The 23,232-nt window shown below is 39.1% G+C and overlaps 1 protein-coding gene across 9 annotated transcripts in view; it reads right to left on the minus strand.

Moving 5' to 3' along the window:
• Nucleotides 1–3,405: 3,405 nt before the first annotated feature.
• BAIAP2 (BAR/IMD domain containing adaptor protein 2) overlaps nt 3,406–23,232 on the minus strand; it is a 131,428-nt gene continuing 111,601 nt past the window's right edge. For 2 of the 9 annotated variants that reach the window (XM_075216905.1, XM_075216902.1), the window contains 3 exons: nt 20,790–20,888; nt 18,786–18,823; nt 3,406–5,005 (listed from right to left, as the gene is read on the minus strand). In XM_075216905.1, the coding sequence (XP_075073006.1) occupies nt 4,936–5,005; nt 18,786–18,823; nt 20,790–20,888 (207 nt within the window). In that variant the 3' untranslated portion in view covers nt 3,406–4,935. Of the gene's footprint in view, nt 5,006–8,652; nt 8,697–13,110; nt 16,458–18,785; nt 18,824–20,789; nt 20,889–23,232 lie in introns of those variants that run through there. The other 7 variants (XM_075216904.1, XM_075216911.1, XM_075216908.1 and 4 more) reach the window with 7 other exon arrangements.

The following is a 23,232-nucleotide window of genomic DNA, read 5'->3' on the forward strand; positions in this document are numbered from 1 at the left end:
ACACAACAGAGATAAATGCCTGGACATAATAAATGTGAACGGTACATATTCCCTATAAAATATAATGAAATGCAAACACATACACAAATTAAATCCCATTAAATATAGCCATGTTTCCCCTTGAAGAAATCAAATGGACATATCAAGTAATAAGAACTTTGGACAACTGCAACTTCATATAACATAACAGAACTCAATTAGCCATTAGTGTGGCTATTGGCTAGAACGGCCAATCTGCAACCAGCCAATCAGAAGTAGCTAACTGGTGCTGTTGATCGCTGCACCAGCTCTCCAGCAACCACAAAAGATGAACGTCATGACAGGTGTATGTGTATCTATGTCCAGGTATGGTTGTTGCAACTTACATGAACGTTCTCTTACTGTACTCTGCCCCTTCCCTACCCAACAATAAGGAGTTAAGTGTAAGAAGCAGCAATCTGCATACAGATACGCCTCTTTAGCGCACAGGTGTTTTACAGATATATGTATTTTACTCACATAAAACAGCCATGCGTCCAACTCTACATGAGCTGTATGATGCACATGTATGTAGTGCATGCTGAACAGCTCACCGATGTCTATAATGTACCCTGCTCCCTATGCAATGGTATCTTCTTATACACCACAAGATACCAATTTCATAAGGTGCAGCTCCACTTTGTGAAAGTGTGCTGCGCATCTTTAACTTTTAGAAGGGTGGGCTGCACCCCATTGAAATGTTGTTCAAATATTATGATTAGTACAATGTTTAAAAGACCCACAAGCACCTCATTTATTCCATTGTTTCTGTAACCAAATAGATACTGTCCAGTACAAGCCTAAATGATTTTCCCTAGCAGACTTAGGTTTTAACACAATAGTTTCCAAAACCCTCATTTTGGCCTATTTAGCAAACAGAAAAAATATATATACATAAACATGATAAACACACAAATCTGCAGTAAGCAACAGCACCTATTGGCATTCCTCGATCTTCCACCTTTATACCCTGCCGACAGCACGCTTAGAGCATAAGGGAAAAGGAGAATACTTCTACTCCATCCACACTGTCAGTCACTGCACTATGGACCATCTTACCCTGCACTTCCTTTGCAATTACAGCAGAGTGGCCAGAGACAGACTGGAGTGTTGAGGAGGTTGATGGCACAGTCCTATAGACAGAAGTAACAGAGACAGAGATTCTCAAATATCTAATCGGAGTATTGGCCCAGACAAAAAGCAATCAGATATTCTCCTGGCATAAAAATAAGGATAATGATAATATCTAATTAGCACCTGATGTCTATTAATAAATTGTCAAAGAGGAGCAAATGCCTATTATAACATGCTTAGATATTGGTTGATTTAAAAACTGGTCATCTTGCAATGTCTTTTTTTTTTTATTAGTTTTACTGTAATATTGTAGATTTATATATGAAGTCAGTTGGAGTAAACTGCAGGTGTAGTGTAACAGGATCTGACGTAAAGACATTCCAATAGAAGGAATTGGAAGATGTAACTGAGCTTGCCATGTGCATATTAAATTGGCCACATCTTGAATGATCTGGTAACAATTGTACAGATGTATCCATACAGAATTTGGGCTCACTTGTTGAAACAAATGGAATGTCCGTTAATTTAGTCAGCAAATCATCTCAAAACCAGATGTAGTGTCATGCTGGAAAATGATCATAGATTACAATCCATTAATGCTCACACTGAATAATTTTGGGCCACATCCATGGCAACATAAACCTCATGGGTGTCGAAATTGCTGCATGTAGCCATTATTATCCAGAAACATGTAGAATCATAAATGTAACAATGCAGTACAGGATTCTGTTACATTGAGACCATGATGTTGTACAGTCCATGTTAATGGAGAAATATCATTTATGAACCTGTGATTGAAGACCTGAATTAGACTTGTGACAATCTGAAGTTTTGTATAGCTACTATACATCTTATATCACTACAGTTTAGTCTTCCACTTGTGCCTTGGAGCGTTGGACCTTGTCTGTATCGTTCCATAGTACACCATTTATGGGGTGGTAGTAGTAGCACTTAATAAGTATTATTGTCATTTAGGAACTTGGTGATTATACAGTTGTGCTATGACTGGTTACTAGAATCCTTTACATCACTGGTTTCCTTGGGCAGTTAAAACAGAGGTAGGCAACTTGAGGCCCCAGCTCCCAAGACATGCTGAGACTACTATTTCCACAGGTTTTGTAAACCTGAGTTAACGCATTGTTGTACTATTTTGTCTTTGTAAAGATATCAGATATAGAAAACATTATACACCTATTGTATGGTATTTTACTGTTGCCAAAGAGAGAGAAAGATAGAATATATATTCTAATAAAAATGTGGCATTAGGGAATTTTTATTGTTGCGGTGTAGTCATTTTTTTTGTTCACCTCAATATTCTTTCTTTTCATGTCCATAATTTCAGGTCTAGGATTTCAAAACAAAACGCGTGCAGTTTATTAAACTTTCATTGCACTTTTTTTTAGAGGTTCATCTTGGTGTTGTTTCTTGATCGCATCCTCAGGTTAATGTGTAGGTAATATGTTCCAGCTGCTTCTGAACAGTGACAGATTTTTACATAATATGGGTTGTACACAAGTGTGGCCAATTATTGCACTAGGAAGTATGAGGTCACGGAAACCATGCATCAATTAGGTCACAGTGACTAGTGAATGGATGTGGACTGAACAATATCTACAAAAATGCAGCCTGTTTCTACCATGTGACAGCAACATCTGGTCTAAACTGTTAGGCTTACGTTTCAAGTTTAAAGTATATGATGAGACCTGATCTGAGGTGATGAAAAAATGTGTTATTGAGAGAAAATGACCAAGTGTCCATTCACACAGCAAGGAAAGCCCCTCACCACAGAAGTAGCTCCTAACTTAGGGAGACTTGGGCAGAACCGACCTATCAGCCAGTACACACTGCTGCTCCACCGACATCTTGGGACATGTACTTTGCACTTGTCGCACACCTCACCGACATCTAGGAGCACATTACCAAAGGGTTTTGGGTTCTGCAGGTTTGCAAGTCATAAATAACCTCCTCCTACTGCAGAGCAACTATAGTAGAACTGCACCTTTAGTGGCAGGGCCACAGGTAACGGATACCTCTATAGAATACCAGCTTCTTTGTGCTTGTTTAAGCTCTGTGAGAGCACATTTGGTTTTTTAAAACGTATGTGAAATTACACCATGTTAAAAAAAAATAAAAATGGTTGGGCTAAGTTGCCATATTTGTTTTGGGTACCAAAAACATGCATGCTCTTCAAGCAATTGTCATAACAAATACATTTCCTTTTCTAAACAAATTCAGCAGCCATAGCAGTGACTGAATGTAAATTTATGTATAGGTTAATAAACCTTTATGCTGATGCCAGAAACACTTTAGCCATTTCTTTCTATCCTTTTAATTACATCATTTTAACATTTCAATGCTGTACAATTAAGTTATACAGGAAGATAATTTATTCTTTTAAATTTACATTAGACAAAATATATAATTACTCAATTCACAAACACATATGGTAACTGGAATAATTTCCTGTTCAATTTCCGGAGCCTATTGTGTGCCAGTGTCTTTTAAAGGCTGTGTTCTGATCCAGCATTCTGATTCACTCTCAAACCTAAACAGGTGTGCTGTTCTTAATAAGTCTATAGTAATAACCAAGAGGCTGAACAACATTATACTCTTATTTCTACAAACTTATGCACACAGTTATACAAATTAACTAAAGTAAACCATCTTGTCAACCATTGTGGGACTTTCCTATATACAGTGAAGGCAGACATTTTGTTAGCTGAACCAATATTCAGCCTATCAATTCACTAGGAATCAGTAACAGGCCAATCAGTTCACTAGGAAGTAGTGATGTCATGAAATGGCAGCCTCCACTGTAGGAGATGGTCCACTTTAAGTTAATACGAAGACTTTTCTGTGCTGGGCAACAGTTTTCTTTAACACTAAAAATCACCTACAAATAACTAGTACTACTACTTATTTTGACTTAAGCCGATTCTAAGGCTCTATTTTGTAACAAATATGTGATTAAAGAGAATAAGCAATCCCCTTTACTGTTGTATGGGCCAGCCACTGTTAACAGCGGGGAGAGTTAACACTGAACTCGAGCATTCTCTCTGCCCACAGAAACTCGCCCTGTTGTGGTTTGTCTGAAGGTTGTTTATTTACAGCTCCCATTGTCAAATGCAATATTCTATATACTATAATCACTAAATATATTTATGTACACATTGAATGTTGCATATTTGTGGTGGTTCCTTACCAAGCCTCGAAGAATTTAGATGTGCTTAGAATGGGATTTAAAGTGCACCAATCGCTTACACCGTAGAGGCAGCCATTTTATGAGATGAAACAAAATTTGGCCTATCGATTCACTGGGACCAGCTCCCAAAGAATTAATATTCTCATGATCATTGTTTTAGATCACAAAATGGCTGCCTCATTCCATGGAAACCCCTCCTGCCAATTTCACTCAGATGCTTTTTGCGGAGTGAAGCAAAATGCACAAGTCTATTTCTAAAACATACATGACCACTATGCACAACCACAGTAAATTTAGCAATAAAAGAATATAATATCAATGATGTACTGCAACTAAGTCACAGTGAGTAGTGTAATGAATTGATGGCATTAGTGAAAAAGTAGGCAAAGCCCACTTCTGGCACCAATAAGCAGATATTTACTGTGCATATTCCAGTCATGTACATGCTTCTGTGAAGGTGGAATTTATTGTGCCAGCACAATTGTCATAGTGTTAACATGCAGATGTACAGAGACCTTTCCCCATTTGCCACTTTTGACTTCCTAATGCACATTACACTTTATTCACTAGCATAGAAAAACCATCCATATGTGGGAATAGTGGTGGAGCACTGGGTGGCAGGAACCGGTGGATTATCACAGTCAGTTCACAAGTGGTGCAGATCGGTCATTTGTTACCGTGGGTTTCAATCGGACTTCAAAAAATGGATTTCTGTTGGAAGAGAAAAAGTTATATGAAAGTAGTAATAATGCACAATAGTTCTATTTGGGATGGATATCATTTGAAATAGGAAAAAAATAGGGTGTTAAGCAGTGTAAGTAGGGAATTGGAAACGTTGGAATAGGTTTTATTTTTGTGGTTTTTTTTTATTATGACAATTAAAGTGGAGTCTCTCTAAATATATCTTAGCCATCACCTACACAGTGGAGGCAATTTTGTGGGCTTAATATTCATCATACTGCTTACCAGTCCATTGGGAACCACTGATATCACTAAAGTATGAAGCAGGTTTGTTTGTTTTTTTTCTTGTTTTTTTGTTTTGTTTAGGTTTTTGGGTTTTTTTTATTTTGTTTTTTTTAACTACTTTATACGTCGTAACTCCAGGTTTGAGGCATGTGTTTGTGCATAAGCATATTCATTTTTTGAATTTGGTTCCACTTTTAAACATCAACTGCAGAGGTGTATATAGCGCCTCGAAAGCCATGCTCACTGCAGTGATAAAACTAGAACTAAAGTATACCCTCATCTGCTAACAAGCCAAGATTTAAGGATATCCCCAATAAGTGGTGGTATGAAGATGGAGAAGCCTCTAACTAACCTACCTGTGCTTAATGAGCATATTCTCCAGAGCGGCCATAGATATAATAAGCACTAAAAGACTGGTTTAGACATGCAGAGAATTAGGTACATTGGAAGATCAAGACGACAATACAAAGTTACTAGAAACAGACACCAGCTGTACAGTTTAAAAGACCAAACAGTACTACAGGCTCAAGATAAAAAATGCATACATGATTGGGATGGCCCCTTCCATACAGAGTGATGGTTATTAAAACAAAGCATTAAACATATTTTTCACTACTATGGTAGATACCACTTATAAATCATATAAGAGAGCATTGGACTCTATACTGCCAGCTATGTCTTGAAGCAGTGCTTTTCAGCCCTCGTCAGGTACCCCCAATTAGGTGATGATTTCCTTAACCACACATGACCTTTTATCATGGCCATAACATGAATTGACATCACCAGGAAAGCAAGTAATAATCATGTATTCACAACGGTGGGACCAAAGATTCAACTGTACTTAACCTGCAGTCCCGGGTTAGCAGTAATTCAGTTATGGTTCTGGATATCTATGGAAAACAAAGACCATTTAGATATACTGAACCACGTTTATGAAGCGCAATGGAAGCACAGTACAAAATAGCTTGGTTTTTGCACTGCAGCACCTAGATGTGCCACCCAGTGTACATCAAGGTTCACCACGTTGAAAGATTTATACTGTACAAATTAAGGGTCACATCATAAGTCCAACCTTCTACCACCTTATAACTACCCCTTTCATTTTCCATTATTGTTTGAGGCTTTGCTTTACATAGGCTGAGAGGCACATTTCTAGGCACACTCTGCCCAAAGTGCAACTGCAAAATATGTCCAATAAGTAGTATAGCACAAGTGTCTTTGCAGACTAGATATAACTGTGTCCTTCAACACAGCAAGGAGCACCCGTATGGACCTTTCCCATCCCCTTTTGCTCATTTAAATAATCTTGTGGTGCAAAATGAAAGCTTTTTGCATTGCTCTGCAATTATACACACTGGTGGACCTACTCCACACTGGTGGGCCTACTCCCTTACTCTGCTGAACTTGGTGTAGTGCAAACTTCTGCTCCACTGCCAGAGCAGTGTGTGTGCACAAACCCAAATAGATGCAAGTGGCACCAGGGTTGTGCTACTTGCTGGCCATTTTGTGCTTCATAAGTGAGGTTATTGTGAATAAATATGTAGCATCTAGGTTACCAAAGATTTGGACCAGAATTGCTATGCTGAAATCATTAATCCACAGGCATTACACAGCAAAATTCACTAGACTACTTTATCCGATTGTTTAACTTTGTATTTTAATTAAATGGACGCCACAAAAACTACTCAAAGAAAATTTTTACCCACTACTAAAAAATGTAAACTTTCTTTTGGTGTGGTCTACCACAAGACAGCATTACCCAGATCCAACGTGCATCTATCTTACTACAACTTACCTTATACATGTTGTCAGCGACGTTCCCATTCAGAGGAATAGTACGTTTATTGGAGGGGCATCGACATCTGCTCAGCTGGCTTTTATTTTATCCAACCAAAACTAACAAATTTAGTTTTCCTATAATGCTGCCATTTCCTGTCAACATTTTAGTAATTCAGAGAACTGTCCTCTACAACACATACACTGTTAGTGAGAACAGATTACCTCAGAGGACAGGTGGACCTATTCAAATAGGGGGAAACATTGGACCTTTTCATAGTGAAGTCTTCTAATTATACAATATACAGAAAACTAAAAATAGGGATCATTAATCCCCATAGATGAAACAACTGACAACATTCACATTTCTTAGCCTGAAGGACCTTTAATAGTTCCTGTTCCATTCTTGTAGTAAATGCCTTATGCTCTGCTAACACCACCATGGTCAGTGATCTTATCATTGTTAGTGATCATTAACTATTAGAACGATAAAGCTATTTTTTTTTAAATCAATTTCATTCTGCAACATACACCACGTAGTGAACGCATCGTAGTGCACGGGACACAGGTTCACAGTAAAGAGCTCTTAGCTGTCTGGTTCACGTCTTAATGTCTCACTTATATATTATTTATAATAATGGGTATCTTTCCAACACTGGATAAAATCTATAAGATGAGCTGCTGAGAAGCTTACCATCAGCTTGTTTAAAAACAAACTACATAAGAGAAGCTCTGAATATTTTCAATGGATTCTCCACTGTTTTGATTGAAGAGAGGGGTCCACCAACCTTCAATGCACTTCCTTGAGGAGGGAGTCCAAACAGATCTTTAAAAGTAAAGATCTGTTTGATAATTTAAGTATAGATGGGGCTCAATTCTTACTAGTTTAACATGCAGTAGACCGATCATCAGCTCTTCTTATCATTGGTTACCAGTTAAACACAACTGCAGCAGGTTACATGGATATGGCAACAAAACAATATGACATTGTTATCGAACACAGAATAGTATTGTACATATAACAGTAGGACACACTGGAATTAGGGAAAGGTATCAGACAGACAAGAGCCACAAGTCTGACCCTACAGAACAGGACAGAGTGGAGTTTGAAGATGTATGTCGTACAAAAGCCAACGGGAATACAGCCAGATCCACATGTTATAGTTACCGTTGTGCTAGCACTAGCAGTAGTTGGCTACTTTGTACTGTACAAGAAGTGGAAAGTTGTTGAATAGTAAAATAATATTGTACAGACAGTCCCAGTTATACGTTAAGAGGATAATAAGAGTTTAAGATGGATTCACCAAGTGGAGGATGATGGGATACAAATGCTCTACCTTAACTGCCAGGCCCTATCCATTATTACAGGGGAAAATAAAGGACACATGTCAACTTTGATGGCACATGAATTTATTGCATCACATCCATTTGGTTCCATCAATGGAACAGGAACTGTGCTGTGCATATAGAAATATCTTCCCCACAAGATTATATTTTACAATCCAGCATCCTCTTTTATGAGGTGTCTGGTGTGAACAAGGTATATCCCTGCAGCTAGAGTAGAGCACAGAAACCGGGTTAAGAAATGTTAAGTATTTTAACACATAAAAACTTACTAACTGCAGAGACCTCTCAAAACCTTGCAACTTCAGCTTCCAAGCTGCAACACAAACAGAAATGTGGTTTTTATAACTTGTGAGCGTGGTATTACTACAATGCAGGCAATGGAACAGAGCACTTTCTGTTCCTGTGAGTGTCTCTAATAAATATGTAAGCATATTGTTCTTTACAACAGTCAGTTTTTATTGGCTAGGAGGGAGGATGAGTAACCCCGCGGCTGAATTATGCAAAGAACACAATGTTCATAGGTGGGGAGAGTCTGTTCATATGAAAAACAATTCACCTCAGGTTCACTCACTGTTGTTGGGACAGTCAATAATACATTGAATATTTATTAACCTAATACCTGGATCTGAAGCATTAACTGTTTGTTTCTATGTTATTTTTATTTCTGAAAGGCCTTAGGAGGGTTTCAATGTTGCGGGTGGGAGTGAGGGTACTGGAATTTTCCCAGAAGGCCCAGCATCCAAATCCTTGGTGGAAATTACAACCACCCAATAGGACCTTCTGTTTCTGCTAGCTTAGTATAATACTCCTCTTCTCTGGCTATGCAACGGCAGTCTAGCAGAAACCCAAGGTGCAGCGGATTACAGGGGACACTTTATGCAGTTAATTTACACTTTTTTAATATGCTTTGTAAAATTCAGTAATATTTAACTTTTGTGAATCCACATAAAAATGGCAAGTTTTAAGCCACATGTAATGCCCCACCTTCCCACTCTAATTGGGATGATAAAAACAAAGTGAAATAAAATCAATAGTCCATTGTTTAACCTTGTGTAAAGACTGTTCATCTCCAGTGTGCACGTCATGGATCAGAAGCAAGTGGATGAATGGGTTCCTGTGTATTCAAATAGATACGTGTGCACTGTGCTGGCATGGAGACTGCGCAAGAGTGGAAAGCACAGCATATGGTGAGAACACAACAGTGTGCATAGTAAAACTTACTCCTGCGCAATGTGTCTAGAGTTTAAAATGCAAACTACATCATTTAAAAAAAAAAAATACACAATTAAAGTAGGAAACAAAATAGTGACCCAAGTTTGATTGCTTGATGCATGAAAATTCATAGGTTTATCTGACAAGAAGTGAACTATAGATCAACTGAAATCACTGGCTGCACAACTTATTCAGAATAGGTCACCGGTATATTTCAGGCAGAACTATGCTCTAAAACCATGACACTGAACACTTTTTTTTTTATAGCAGGGACTCCAAGGGGGAAAATTCAGTTCAGTCCGAGGTCCCATAGAAGCTGCGCACACTTCCAATCATTTTTTTTTTTTTAATCAAAAGAGTCAGCAATGTTTCCTGTAGCGTATATTCAAGGCTCATCGTGCAAGTCTTTGATGGGACAGCAAAGAGAATTAAATCTGCCCCCAAGAGCAAGCTGCCATTGCTTTGGGACCCCAATTGTCAGCGTGCTTTTGTTCAGGGACCCAGAGTTCTTATACTTGGACTCAAGTGCCATTGTTCTGAGACCCCCAAATGATGCATTTCCCTATAGGATATATTGCATATTTAGCAGGCACAGAACCCCAGAAAGATTCTGTGATCCAAATTGGGCTTCCAACCCATAGGTTGTGCACTGCTTTTGTAAAATTTATAGGGAAAACAGTCTTGATATTGCAATATACAGGAAATAAGGCAAATATATTCATGACAATACATCACTTTTGCAAAGATGTGGACATGTGTTTGTTAATCACATGTAGGAGTCAGTTAATGCTGCAAGTATAAAGGTGTGCTAGGAAGCTGTTATTCACTGATGACATTTCCCTATACTCTACAGAGTTACTAACCTTACAATGCCAATCTAATCACTTTCTCAGATATAGGTGTTCTATCCTAATTCTTGCAAAACATGTACAAGGCATCGGTTGGTTCTAGATCACATCTTAGACTGTACTTTTATACTTCCTTTTACATTTGGGAATATTTGATGTGCGACAGAAAACTGTAAATTGCAATGTCTTACCTTTCCGTGGGTGCCAGAGGGGCCTTTTCCCCGATACAATGCCCTAATGTTCATTAGACGTTGCTATAAATCTAATAAGTCAGTAATATTTACTACACAAATTTTTCTTTTACCCCTGTACACTATTCAGATCTCCTAAAACCAGCCTGATAAACATGATCCTATACTCCTATACTCCGGGAGGCTGTTATGCAGCATAGCATTTGGGTCACTGATAGATGTTCTCATTGGAAGCTGCCATGGTAATAAGCGAGACTGTAGAAATCGAGGTACCAATTAATAGGTTAGATATTATTGTCAGATTTTTAGGCATTAACATTTTTTCTAATAGGTATCCGCAAATAAAAATGAGCTAATCATGCTAGAAGACTGATTAGAGCCGGATGGCATCTGGAAAGATAAGCTGTGTTTAATATTGTTTCTAGCCTATCTAGTTGTGAGCTTTCAGTCAGAATGCATCAGACGAGTTTGAAGAGATAGTAATCTGGGCCCTCACATCAACCTTTTCATATACCTCTATTTCTATAATGCACAAAACAAGATTTGCCAAATTTTGATTGATTCCTTATAATTGGGGGAAACAAACAAACAAAGCTAAAAAGATACAGGCCCCCTACCAATGGTATGAATATTGGATATATGCATATATAAAGATGTTATCATATGATGTACTGTAGAATTTGGGAACACTGATGAATAATAATCCCAGACATAAGTGTTTGGCAGGAGAAGAGAGAAAGAGAGTGTGTGTCAGGGGATGGGACAGGACTAGACAGTATACCCCTGTCACTATATGTAGTTACTAACAGTTGAGCGGCCATCTTTTCCAAATTACTGCCACCCTAAGCGAAATGGTGGCCTTACCCAAAGTTCAGCCAGTATCATTAATTTAATAAAGCACACAGTTTCTGAACATGGATGAAGATTTATCATTTATTATGTAGATGGCATTGATGGAAAGTGTGAAGAAAAAAATATGACAAGGACAATCACAGTAGTCAGAAAAAGAAGAAGTCAGATTGTAGAAAATGTTTATTGTCTTATTAGCCTGATGTATGATACAGCTGCGCAATGTTCAAAATCACAGTTAGCGTCTGTCACCAAGAACCATTTCCCCCCCAAAAAATGAGCATATATGAAGAAAAATAAAGAAAAGATATAGACTGTGAGAGAAACATGTCCAAGAGCAAGCGAGCCTCATATTTAAAGAGTATAATAAAAAAAAGGATCCCCAAAGTCCCCATTTAAATGCAATAAATAAAACTTTATTCATACAATAACATCGTTACAGGGCACATTTTTCTTCGACTTCGGAAAAAAGTGTGTGCAGCGCTGTACATTCTTTTTACAAGATTCTACATTCCGTTCATCACTGAACTGATTCAAAGAGATCACTAACACAGTTATGACATTATAAATGCAGATGGAGTCTTACTTCCATGTTCTGTTGCAATAACAAAACAATTTATGGAGAATGCGTATATGTATACAGATATATTGCCGGCAACGAAGTCAGATAAGAGGTCTTTATAATATAGTATAGTTTATCAGGATTTACCACAGCAAGATTGGATGCTTTTTGCACAGGCGAAAGTTCACAGAAGCTAAGTCAGGGTTGAAGGCCCCTCTAAATCCCACATCCCATGATATCATTGCGTGAGGAAGCAATACAGGTAGCCATTAACTCCAATCCTATTTTGATTGTTTCTAAAGTTTGCAAGACACACAAAGATGAAAAAAGATTTAGGAAGAGTGAAAAACTCAAAGCACAAAAAATAAAAGCACAATTTTGGAAAAACCAAACAGAAGATGGGCAGTGGGTTTGATGCTCATTAAATAAAAAAAATAAAAAAATATTAAATTAAAAGATGCTTAGATTGGCCTTTCAGTCAATTCATTGGCTGACACTGCATTGGTAGCAGGTCTCCGGGCATGTGATATTTTGCTATCTACACTGCTCGAGCAATGTTCCTAACCATAGGTGCATAGTAATGAAGACATAGCAACCAGCTTGGCCAAGTCTACTACAAATTACACCAAAAATGGTGGAGTGAATGCTATGCGTTGCTGCACAAATATGATATTATTGGTAGTACCCAAAATAATACTGATTCACATGCATTTAATATTTACATCTAGGTAGCACAAGGCATGTCCCTGTTTCAGTCCCAAATTTAAATATTTATAGACACTACTGACTCTAAATATTAGTGTAAAAGGAGATACACTTCTGATCAGATTTTTGTTTTTGGGGTTTTTATATTTTGTGTACCACTTTGACCATCCTGCAAGGATAAGTTCAGGGCATTGAAAAGAAATACATGGAAGGAAATTCTGAGGGTGTGTGAGAAGCATTTGTGACCTTGCCAGGCAGTTAGGTCGCTAATCTTATCATACACTAACTGTTTAGTCTGTTACTTCAGACTCTCTGTAGAATGCAAGACAAGGAGGGGTGGTGTAAGGTGTAAGGTGCCCACTACCTAGCTTGAATCATTGGTTAGGTCAGTGGCTCCCAAACTGTGTGCCACGGCTCCTTGGGTTGCCGTGGCGATCTCAAAGGGGTACCGTGGCCAGGGCAGGTGATCAGCAAGGCAGGGGACTACGTGGTGATCACTTTTGCTTAGAGGTGCCTTGAAAAAAATTATGGAGAGCCTAAGGGTACCTTGAACTGAGAAAGTTTGGGATCCACTGGGTTAGGTGCACTCTGGTAGAATGTATCTAACATGTACCTGAATGTGATGGAAAGAAGCAGCCTGCCATGAGATGGGATGCAGACACAATTGCCTCTGCCACTAGCATGAGACCATTGTTAGTGGGTTTCAGTGAAAAGCTATTGGGGTAATTGCCCTTCCGGTCTTCAGATTAGAGCTTCAGTGTGTTACTGTACTCTAAAGATAGCCCTTATTAGGTCTAGAAAAGACATTCAGGAATAGAGATCGATTAAGCTTCTTCATATTTTCTGTCTGGTTGATAAAGAGTAATGGTGAGAAAAAAAATGTATATCAAACAGTAAAAATTGAATCAAGAGCTGTAATTTTTTTAATGCTACTGGCCTACAAATACTTGTTCCAAAGGCAGTTTTGTCAGTCGCTGCAAAAGGAAAACTGGCTAAGTTTAACTTGTTTCAGGAAAGGTCCTACACATAGCACTCTGAGATGAGAATGCAGCCTATAAAGTTACTAGTGACGGAACTGAGGCATGAAGTGCCTCATGCCTCCTTGAAGTCACTAGTTCCTAGTAAGACTAAATATTGATTGCTGTCAATGTGTGCAGGTTATGGGTCACCTTTAATGAAATGACCTATAACAAGCGCTTTGGATGTATTTTTCTTATATAGACATTGTGCCATCTGAAAGCTATATGTTTTTTGTCAAGTCTAGTTAAAAGTAGAAGGTTATACCCATGTCTGAATTTAACTTTGTTCAAAATCTGAGGTAAAACAATAATTTTCCATGATATTTGATCAACAGGAGTCTATGGCTGGTATTTCCTTTCATCTTTGCCGGGCAAGATATTGCTCCCATTAATAAACGTAAGGAAGATGGAGAAAGGATGATCTCAGCACAGATTAACGTCTGCAAGTCTAAGACTGAACATCTCTAAAAACTTTCTGTTTAGTATGTACATCCTGGCATAGAGAATAAAAAGGGAATGGTTTAGATTACATTGCAAGGTTTTCAACAAGGGTTAATACCAGCTTTCCAAACACAAGGCCATGCTTGGAAACTGGCGGCATAAAGACTCAGGAGTACAGCTACAAAACTTTGGGAAACACGACTAAATGCTTGGAGAACAGGGAATTGGATGTTTAGTGGAGCAAACACCTGTCTTTCTTGAGCATAGATTGAAAATAATCTAAAGTAAGAAAGAATAGATTTGTCAGTTAAGAAACATTAACAAAGCTTTAGAAATAAGTGTTCAGGATTTTTTTTACGGCAGGAGGGGGCTGCCCCAAGTTCCCTGGAAATTGCCAGTTACCTGTAGTTTCAGCGAACTTCCTAGGAATCTATTAGTACAGTACATTCAATTTGGGATTTGAGTCAGAGCTATAGTGCATATCTGCATGTACTCCTCTACGGTATGAAGGAAATTATCTTCTTGACCCTGTATCATAATCTAACAAATGCTAAATGGTTGGGAAGGGCCTTGTCTATTACTCTATGGTGTCTAGATTGCATTAACATATCCATAAACTTTGCCTATTTTCAGTCAACTGTGTTTGTTTGTAGCTCATAAACTGCAATAATGATGACAATATGAAAAACACACACAGACTAGTGCTACAAGACTATGTAGTAGAGCACTGCATGACCACGGATGATACCAAACACTACAAGAGAGCAGGGGTGAACCTAACCAGCAGGTATGATCTCCTTCCGTCTAAAAATGTCATTGAAGGAGCTGCTCAGTCTGAATTCTGTGACGTCAGTGTGTAGCTGATCAAAACATTGAGCTGGAGCTACGTTACGGGTTGTCAGAGTTAGACGTTACACAAAATATAAAAAGGAAAATCGTTGCCAAACAAACAAAAAAACCATAAGAACAAACAAATGCATCATGTTCACTAGATGACATTGAAAGTTCTGTATAGATGCAGTAAACAGAAGGTGTCATAACCAGGCACACATTATAATAAAAACTTATATGTGAGACAAAGACGACAAGACACCTGTGCGTAAGCGGGGAGACAATAAATCTTGCCATGTTTGTGGCTCTTGAATTCTGGATTGCATGAGTTGGCATGGAGATCTTTTAAATGAAAAAGATGGCCTTTCTTTTCTACCTGTGTAGAGTATGGCTATGTTCCAATTCTTCCTCATTTACATTAAACATGGCTATTTTTTGTTTTCTTTGCACTTTTCCATGTGGGAATCAAGAGACGTGCTCAGCAGTCTGTTATGTGGTGCAGAAACCAATTTAGGAAGGTACAGACTGCTTTGTTGCATGCAGATTAGGCGACTAGTGGTGACTTAAATAAGATTTTAAAATGGGCTTTTCCATAAAAACATCTAGGACGGGTTATGAGAACATTGTCGCAAAAGTTACTGAGAGAGGTCAGTTGAGAAGTCAAGCAAGATAGCATGGAGTGCAAGCAGTAGGTGGAGTAGGGTGATAGCTCGGTATTATGTTCATCGGTAATGCTGGGAAGTTTGGGGGTAAGGAAAACCAAAAGTGACTTTCCCCTCTCTAATAGTAGCTATTGGGACTGTAGCAGGTGTGTTCACACCAATTAGATTCATGAAAGTGGCGTGTACCACGATAATGTGCTTGTGTTAAGAGCCACTACACACCATTCAGAGAGAAGTCTATGTAACAAGGAAAGGAAACCGATAACAGTCCTTTCATAGCCCATATGCATGCACAACCATAGACTGCTGTAGTGGAGGAAGAGGCAATTACCACCTCCCCGTGCAGACAAGGCCTTGTGCTAAGGCCAGAAAAAGGTGAGCAAACACCCAATAAAAACTGGTATAAAACTTCTTCACCATTATAGAATTTCTCTGTATGTTCAGTAATTACAGATTACACTTTGGCAATTTCTGCTTTATAAGAGACAAAACAGCATTGGGAGAAAAAGTTACCAGCCACTGCTCGGCAATACATTATACATTCCTCCAGCAACTCATGGAAATCACAGAGAGGAATAAAAGACCTATAAAATAAATTCCAGAAAGTACAAAAGTAAACAAATAAGATTTCCAGGAAAATCAGTGGTTTGAAAGGGGGGAAAAAAATGCAGAAAGATGAAAGTTCTTCAAAGCAGCAGATGCCATGCCTGTGCAAGCCTCTCCTCACACAGTTGATATCATAGTCCCATTGCCGCTGTGAAATAAAAAGCAAAGGGATACTGCCAAGATGCACATTATACTGTGTGACGGCACAAAATCACAAGACTGATGAGCACCAGGAGCTGCAGTATCTCTTATCATACACATGGGCTAAGGGCTATACCACACTGTGCAAAGTATAAATCATCGTGTCCTATTACAGTAACTCTAAACCAGCAGATTTTACATTCACATTGTAGTGGTCTAAATATATCATCTAAATGTATCAAGTATTCTTGGTATAGGACGTTACCTTGATTCTTTGAAAGTGCTGGTTTACGGATAGTCATTTGTTTCATCTTCCTGCTCACTGGATGCTGCCAAATCTGAGAGGTTTATCCACTCGCCTCACTCATTTCAGTTAAGCATAAACTTGAGCTGCTAGCAAGGCAGTTTATATGATTAAGAGGTTCTCTGTCCAAATTAACAGCCTCCCTCACCCTTCATAAATAATGTTTTATTTATGCTTAACAATTAAAGACACATGGAAACAACTTGAAAAGTTACCAGCCCCACAATTCAGCCCTATCTCCCTGATACAAGAGTTCTATGTGCAATAATATATTACAGTAGACATTAGCACAACAGCATATCAGGGAAGCCATTAGCAAACATGGAAACTGGGAGCAATGAGCTGAACGGTGACAAGTTATTGTACACCATTTAATTGTGCTGGAAAGAAAAAAAAATACTGCTTTTACTGCTATATGCAGCACAGTATCACCACTGCTAAGAATGATGATGTACTAGAAAGCAGATGCATAGGGGCCAATTCAATTCCCTGTATCCACGTGTGATAATACTTTAGACATTTTCACCTTTACAAACTATCGTGACCAAAAGACTGTTTGAGCTCATGTTATTTCACAGTGCAGGGCGTGCACCAGAGCCATAACTTAGAATTCTAGCGCCTGGGGTGAGAAAGACTAATGCCACCCCCTAGCCCTCAATTTTAACAAAATTAACCTAAGCTACGCCCCCCGTCAGCGTTGTGCCCTTGGCGGTTGCCCCTGCCACACAGCCCTAGTTACAGCCCTGGCGTGTACAAATATTCATATTCAATTCCTAATTCAATATTTTTCACACAATATTTTCAATTACGTTAAATGAATTCTCTCCTGAGGCTGTTGGCCACACTTTAGGTGGTGAAAGGATTCTGGGACATCAGGATTCAAGTACAAATGTGCTTGAATCTCACTGTAACGCATAAGATATGTATTAAAAAAAAAAAAAAAAACACACAACTGTTCAATACAATGGTGTTTCCTGAAATGTGTGGGTCTGTAAGCTAAATTTGTCACCAAGCATGAAAGACCTGTGACAAGACTGAACGTGTGGCAAAGAACTCTGTACAGCCTTAATCTTAATTATACATAATAGTGGCAGATTAGATTGCGGTTAATACATACTAGTATTGAGTAGACCTTAACGAAAAAAAAATGACCAGTTCACTAGATTTTCACATGTTAAAGTGGACTTTATTTCTAGTGGGACGAGCAAATAGTCACTAGAAAACGATGACATCACTGAGGTATTCTGTTTGCATTGTTGTATATTAGGCTGCAGTCTCATGAATATTATGTCAGCTCATAACATGGCTCAGGGCCGTCTTTCCCATAGGGCACAATGGGCAGGTGCCCGGGGGCCCTGCAGCCCAGAGGGGCCCGTCGGAGGAAGCCCAAAAAAAAAAAAACCTGGAAAAAGAAAAGAAGAAAATACTTACCGTGCTGTCAGCTGGCGATCCGGCTCCCTCCATGGTCTCCTCCTCCGTCGCGCTCGCAGTGCATGTTGGGCGTGACGTCATCACGCCCGCCTGACATCCATTGCGGAGCGCGACGGAGGAGGAGACCATGGATGGAGCCGGATCGCCAGCTGACAGCACGGTAAGTATTTTCTTCTTTTCTTTTTCCATTTTTTTGGCTTCCTCCGACGGGCCCCCCCTCGGCTGCAGGGCCCATATATATAATCATTTTAATTATTTTTGTATATATAGGGGCCCCGGTGCACTGCTGTGCCTGGGGGCCCAAGATGTTCTTAAGAGGGCCCTGACATGGCTGCCTCCAGTAGGTCACTGTGTTTCACCTATAAACGGCAGCAGATGTACAGACAAAATAAGGAGTCCGGACCTATTAAGCGCCAAAACCAGTTTAAGTCCTCCACCTCAGCCATGGCAATAAGGGATACTGCAGGTGACGTACACAAACACACTGAATGTGGTATGAAGCATTTGTCAGAGGACAGAGAAAGTACAAATGGACTCAATAAAATATTAAAGACACACCATAACAATGACAAAGTATGAGGAAGCCGTGTACTGTATTACCTGCTGGGGGAACGCGCTGCTCCATAGTCATCTATACCCTATATAGGAGCAAATAAAATAAACAGCAATAAAACAATTAATGAAACCACTTTAAAAACAGATAGTCAAATACAATGGGCATAATAGCAGAAGGCCGGGTAAAGTTCTGTTATGCACATAAAAAGCAGCCGGTCAATGCAGAGCAATGCATTTGTATGGCTCTAGTTGGGAGAAGGCATACTTTGTCTTCCTTGCAAAGCTGGATTATTGCATCTAGGAGAGGATTTATACAGGGATGAAGTAAAAGTTACTTAGCAGACTTGAAAATGGAGCAGAAGAAAGAAATGCTTAATAGTCATCATGGCATTCAATCTATGCTGGGGAGGACAGCAATGCACTGCTGAGGAGCTGTATATGAGGGGAATGACCATTAGCATTTACCATCGTCATCAAGACTGAAGGAAGCGACAAGGACATTTTAGAAACAAAAAGGTTTTAGCATATTAGGATTTCCACCAGAAATCTTACCTTATGTCAACCAAGTAACCTCCTATTACAGGTAGTATTGTATTGCCTGCTTATAACTGCATCATATAATAGGGTTTATTTATTTGTATATAGTGTTAGGTGTATATAGGTGTATAGTACTTATTATATTATACAGTACTAAAGTTGTACTACACAAGGTTTATATTTATTTTGTTTGGTGTATACTACTTATACAGTACATAATACCACACTATGTAATAGGGGGTTAGGAGAGAGAAAGATGGTGGAAAAGAGAGACTTATTATCATCTTGTGTTAAGATCACATGTGTGAATACACTAATTTAAGAGGATAAACAATTATTGGAATATTATTCCTTTCCCTCATGTAAATTGTGGGTTCTTTAACTGTCGAGCAAAAAAAAAAAGTCCCACAGGACACAGCTAGGACATCACACTAAAAGTAACATGAACTGGGGTCTAAAGTCGCTGCACCTTATCAATGCGCCAATCACCTAATGTCATGTGAATGATAGCATGATAATCCAGGCCTGTACCAGGGAATCAGATTACCTAGGCAAATGCCTAGGAATAGGAGCAATAGAAAGACCCAAAGGCTAATAGCCTTTTGGGATTTGTAATCTGATTATAGCAAGGCTTGTGAAGAACATTAATAAAGACAGACAGAAAATGGCTCCTTTCTGGGTAACCTCAGATGAGGTATCTGTTGCATAATTGTATAAAATAAAAGTGACAATATGCAGGAGTGCAAGACATTTATATTTCTGCAAATGTGCCTAACAGAGTATGCACAAACGAGATTTTGACGACATGCTTTGTACATAATTAGATATGCCTAACACAGGCTAGGCAAGGATCACCCCCAAGCACCCATCAGAGGATTCAAAATGTTCCACACTGGCAGACAAGCTACAGCTCGACCCACAAACCCCTGCACGCCACTGCAAGAAGAAGTGCAATTGCAGCAGGATTGCAGCATTACACTTTGTACCTATGTTCCACTAGGAGCTCTGCACTACATTTACACAACTATTTATGGCAGCATGGTGTTCAGGTTTAGGTGCAGTAAGTATTTTCTCACAATGATGTACCCTAAATAACACATCAGATGATGGATTACTCTCCTATCTAGATGTTTTCAGCTAACAGTGGGATTTTTAAAAGGTCAGTCTAAGCAGGACTGACTATAAGCCCCAAACAAAACACTTCTCTGTATTCAATTTATTGCTTCACTAGAGTTATCTTTCAAAAGGAGGATTTCTGGTGGAAGTGCTAGCGAAGCATCTTCCATTACAGCAAATCTCACAGTTTGAGTTTACTTTGTATCCTGAATGAATTGTGTCTAATATGAATAGATTCTAAGCATTTTGAGACTTTCCTCAAATGCAGCTGCCAGGAAGGGTTAAAAACGCATTAAAAAGAAGACACAATAATTCAGCCAGGGTACTAAGTTTTGGCAACTTCAAACGGCGGATCCCATGAGCTGCAATAGAAGAGCCCCACAGATACCAACTTACGGGTGTTGACCTCTTACAAGGTTTGTACAGTCCGGTTGACTGTGGGTACAGAAAGCTGGCACTCTTGTTTATCGCATACCCATAGGGCACAGAGTATCCCTATAAATAAGGAACATACAGCACTATGGAGAATCCCATAAAACACTGTTAACCTTTATCACGATTGTCAATCAGTGGGAAAGAGTTATTTCAGAAGTGTCCAAATGCTAGATTTCAGGCATACAAAAATGACATTCTTTACATTGAATAAATTAGGAATGTAAGAATTCTATAAGTTAGGAATTGTCAAAATATTTTATTAAAAATATGCAGTATTTGATCAAATACTGAGTTAAATCCAAAACATTAGTTTTGGGAACCTAAGTGAAATAGGTAATTTTCAACTACTGGGAGCAGAAACAAACTGGGGCACAGGAAAAAGATGCTGTAGCCTACAGCAGCCAGACTTCTAAACTGCACTAGCAGGAAAATACCTCAATCTGATTGGCTGCTATGAGTTACACTACCCCAGATTTCTGTGATTTCATTACTGTGCACAAAAATCACAGTAAAATAAAAATTTTGATTCCTCTGAACCCAAAAATTGTTGAAATTTTTTAGTGTTAAGTTGAATCATCCCCATTAGAATAAAGACACTACGACTTTAAAATTAAAGTAATGCATTCATCTGGCTCATTATTTGTAAGACTCCTAATTGAAACATATCCTAGTGTAATACATACAAGATAAACTAAGACAATTATTTGGCACAGTTTTAGCAGCAAATTAAGGGATAAGGGGACACCTTGTATTATGTGGTGTTACTTTTGTGGTAAAATGGAATATCCACATCAATGAAATTGTACTACATATCATTCCATTGACTGGCAGAGTAATGGGTTCCACTCCTGTGATCAGCAATGGTCTCAAGAGATAGACCCTAAAACTTCATTGGATGCTGATGGGAGGGTTGTTGTCCTCTCTGGGTCCCTACTGGCTGTTTGCTGACAGCTTCTGAGAACTCCAGCCCACATGTTTGTTGGGAGAGTGGTGTAATTATGTTAAAGTGTACCCATCATTCATACAGGAGGCAGTCATCGTGTGGGAATGAGAATACATCCTATAAATACACTAGGAAACTGACATAAGGTACAGATTGTCTCTAGTGAAGCAGCATTCTCATCAGAACTGGTACAACCAACACAATACTCAGGCGTGCACTTGGGGAGGGGGGTCCAGATGCCCAACCACCCCCCCCTCCCTCTGTCCAGGAATAATTGACAGACTGGTTAGCAACCACTTTCCTTAATCACAGGCTTACAGAGATCTACTAGATTTATGAAATATACAGAAATGGAGGGTGTATGGGGAGCTCTGACTGTAATGGGGGTGGGGACTGGTTATTACTTACATTGCGAGGGTGGGTGCTAATCATTTAATAGTGGGTGGGAAATATCAATGTATTGGTGGGGGGCAATATGATGGTGGGGACTATTTAATTTAATAGTGGTCATAGTAGTGAGTAATTTAAGGTGGTGTGATGGCAATATCTGATTAATACTAGGGTGGTTTAATATTAAATTTAATTTGGGGCAGAGTTTAGGGAGGATGGTTATTTGACATTAACTGTGAATGCCAAATATTTAATGTTGGGGCTGTATGGGGGAAATAGGTGTATTAAGGGTAAGCACCATTAATTTAGTGTTGGAGCATTTTCTTTTGGGGGGGGGGGGTAGATTTAGCTATTAATTCTGAATACTAAATTTAATGTTGGGGCTAATTGGGGGGGGGGGGTGGAAAGTCTATTTATTAAACATAAATGCAATAATGGGGCTGGTTTCAGGGAGGACCTAATTGTGAAACATAGGCGCTATTGATTAAACATAGGGGCAGTTTGGGGGGAGGGAGGCATACATGCTTCACTCACTGTTAGACTTTACAGATGTTGTGTACCTATTTTTTTTTTTTTAGTCCCCCAAACAGGGCCCCAGCATTTCAGGTCCAGACAAGCAGCAACTGAGCTTAAGCAGAGTTTAAGACACCAGCAGCTACAAGTAGTGAAAGCTGCAGGAACTGGAAGAGGAGAGCAGTGCAGTCCATATTCTGGTGGGGTAGTCCCAATTTTGTGTGACTGTCCCAACTGCAACAATAGATGGGATGTAGGACCCGCTTCACACTGTTCTGCTCGTTAAGACATGCACTACAGCTCGATGCAAGCAGCTCGCTCTTAATATCTAGTAGAGTGTGAAGCGGTACATACCTCCCATTAACCCTGCAGTCAGAACAAACTCCTGACTGAGCAGGATAATCACAAAATTGGGACTGTCCCAACATAGTTAGCACAGTTGGCTGATAGTTGGCTACCATTGCACTTGTATTTGAAGGGGGTGGGAAGAGTTGAAAAAAAGAGAAGCCTAGCACTGTCAAAAATATAACCATGCCACTTGCATGCACTCTGGTGTCA

This window comes from Mixophyes fleayi, chromosome 6 (genome assembly GCF_038048845.1).
Source record: "Mixophyes fleayi isolate aMixFle1 chromosome 6, aMixFle1.hap1, whole genome shotgun sequence".
Classification (NCBI taxonomy): domain Eukaryota; kingdom Metazoa; phylum Chordata; class Amphibia; order Anura; family Limnodynastidae; genus Mixophyes; species Mixophyes fleayi.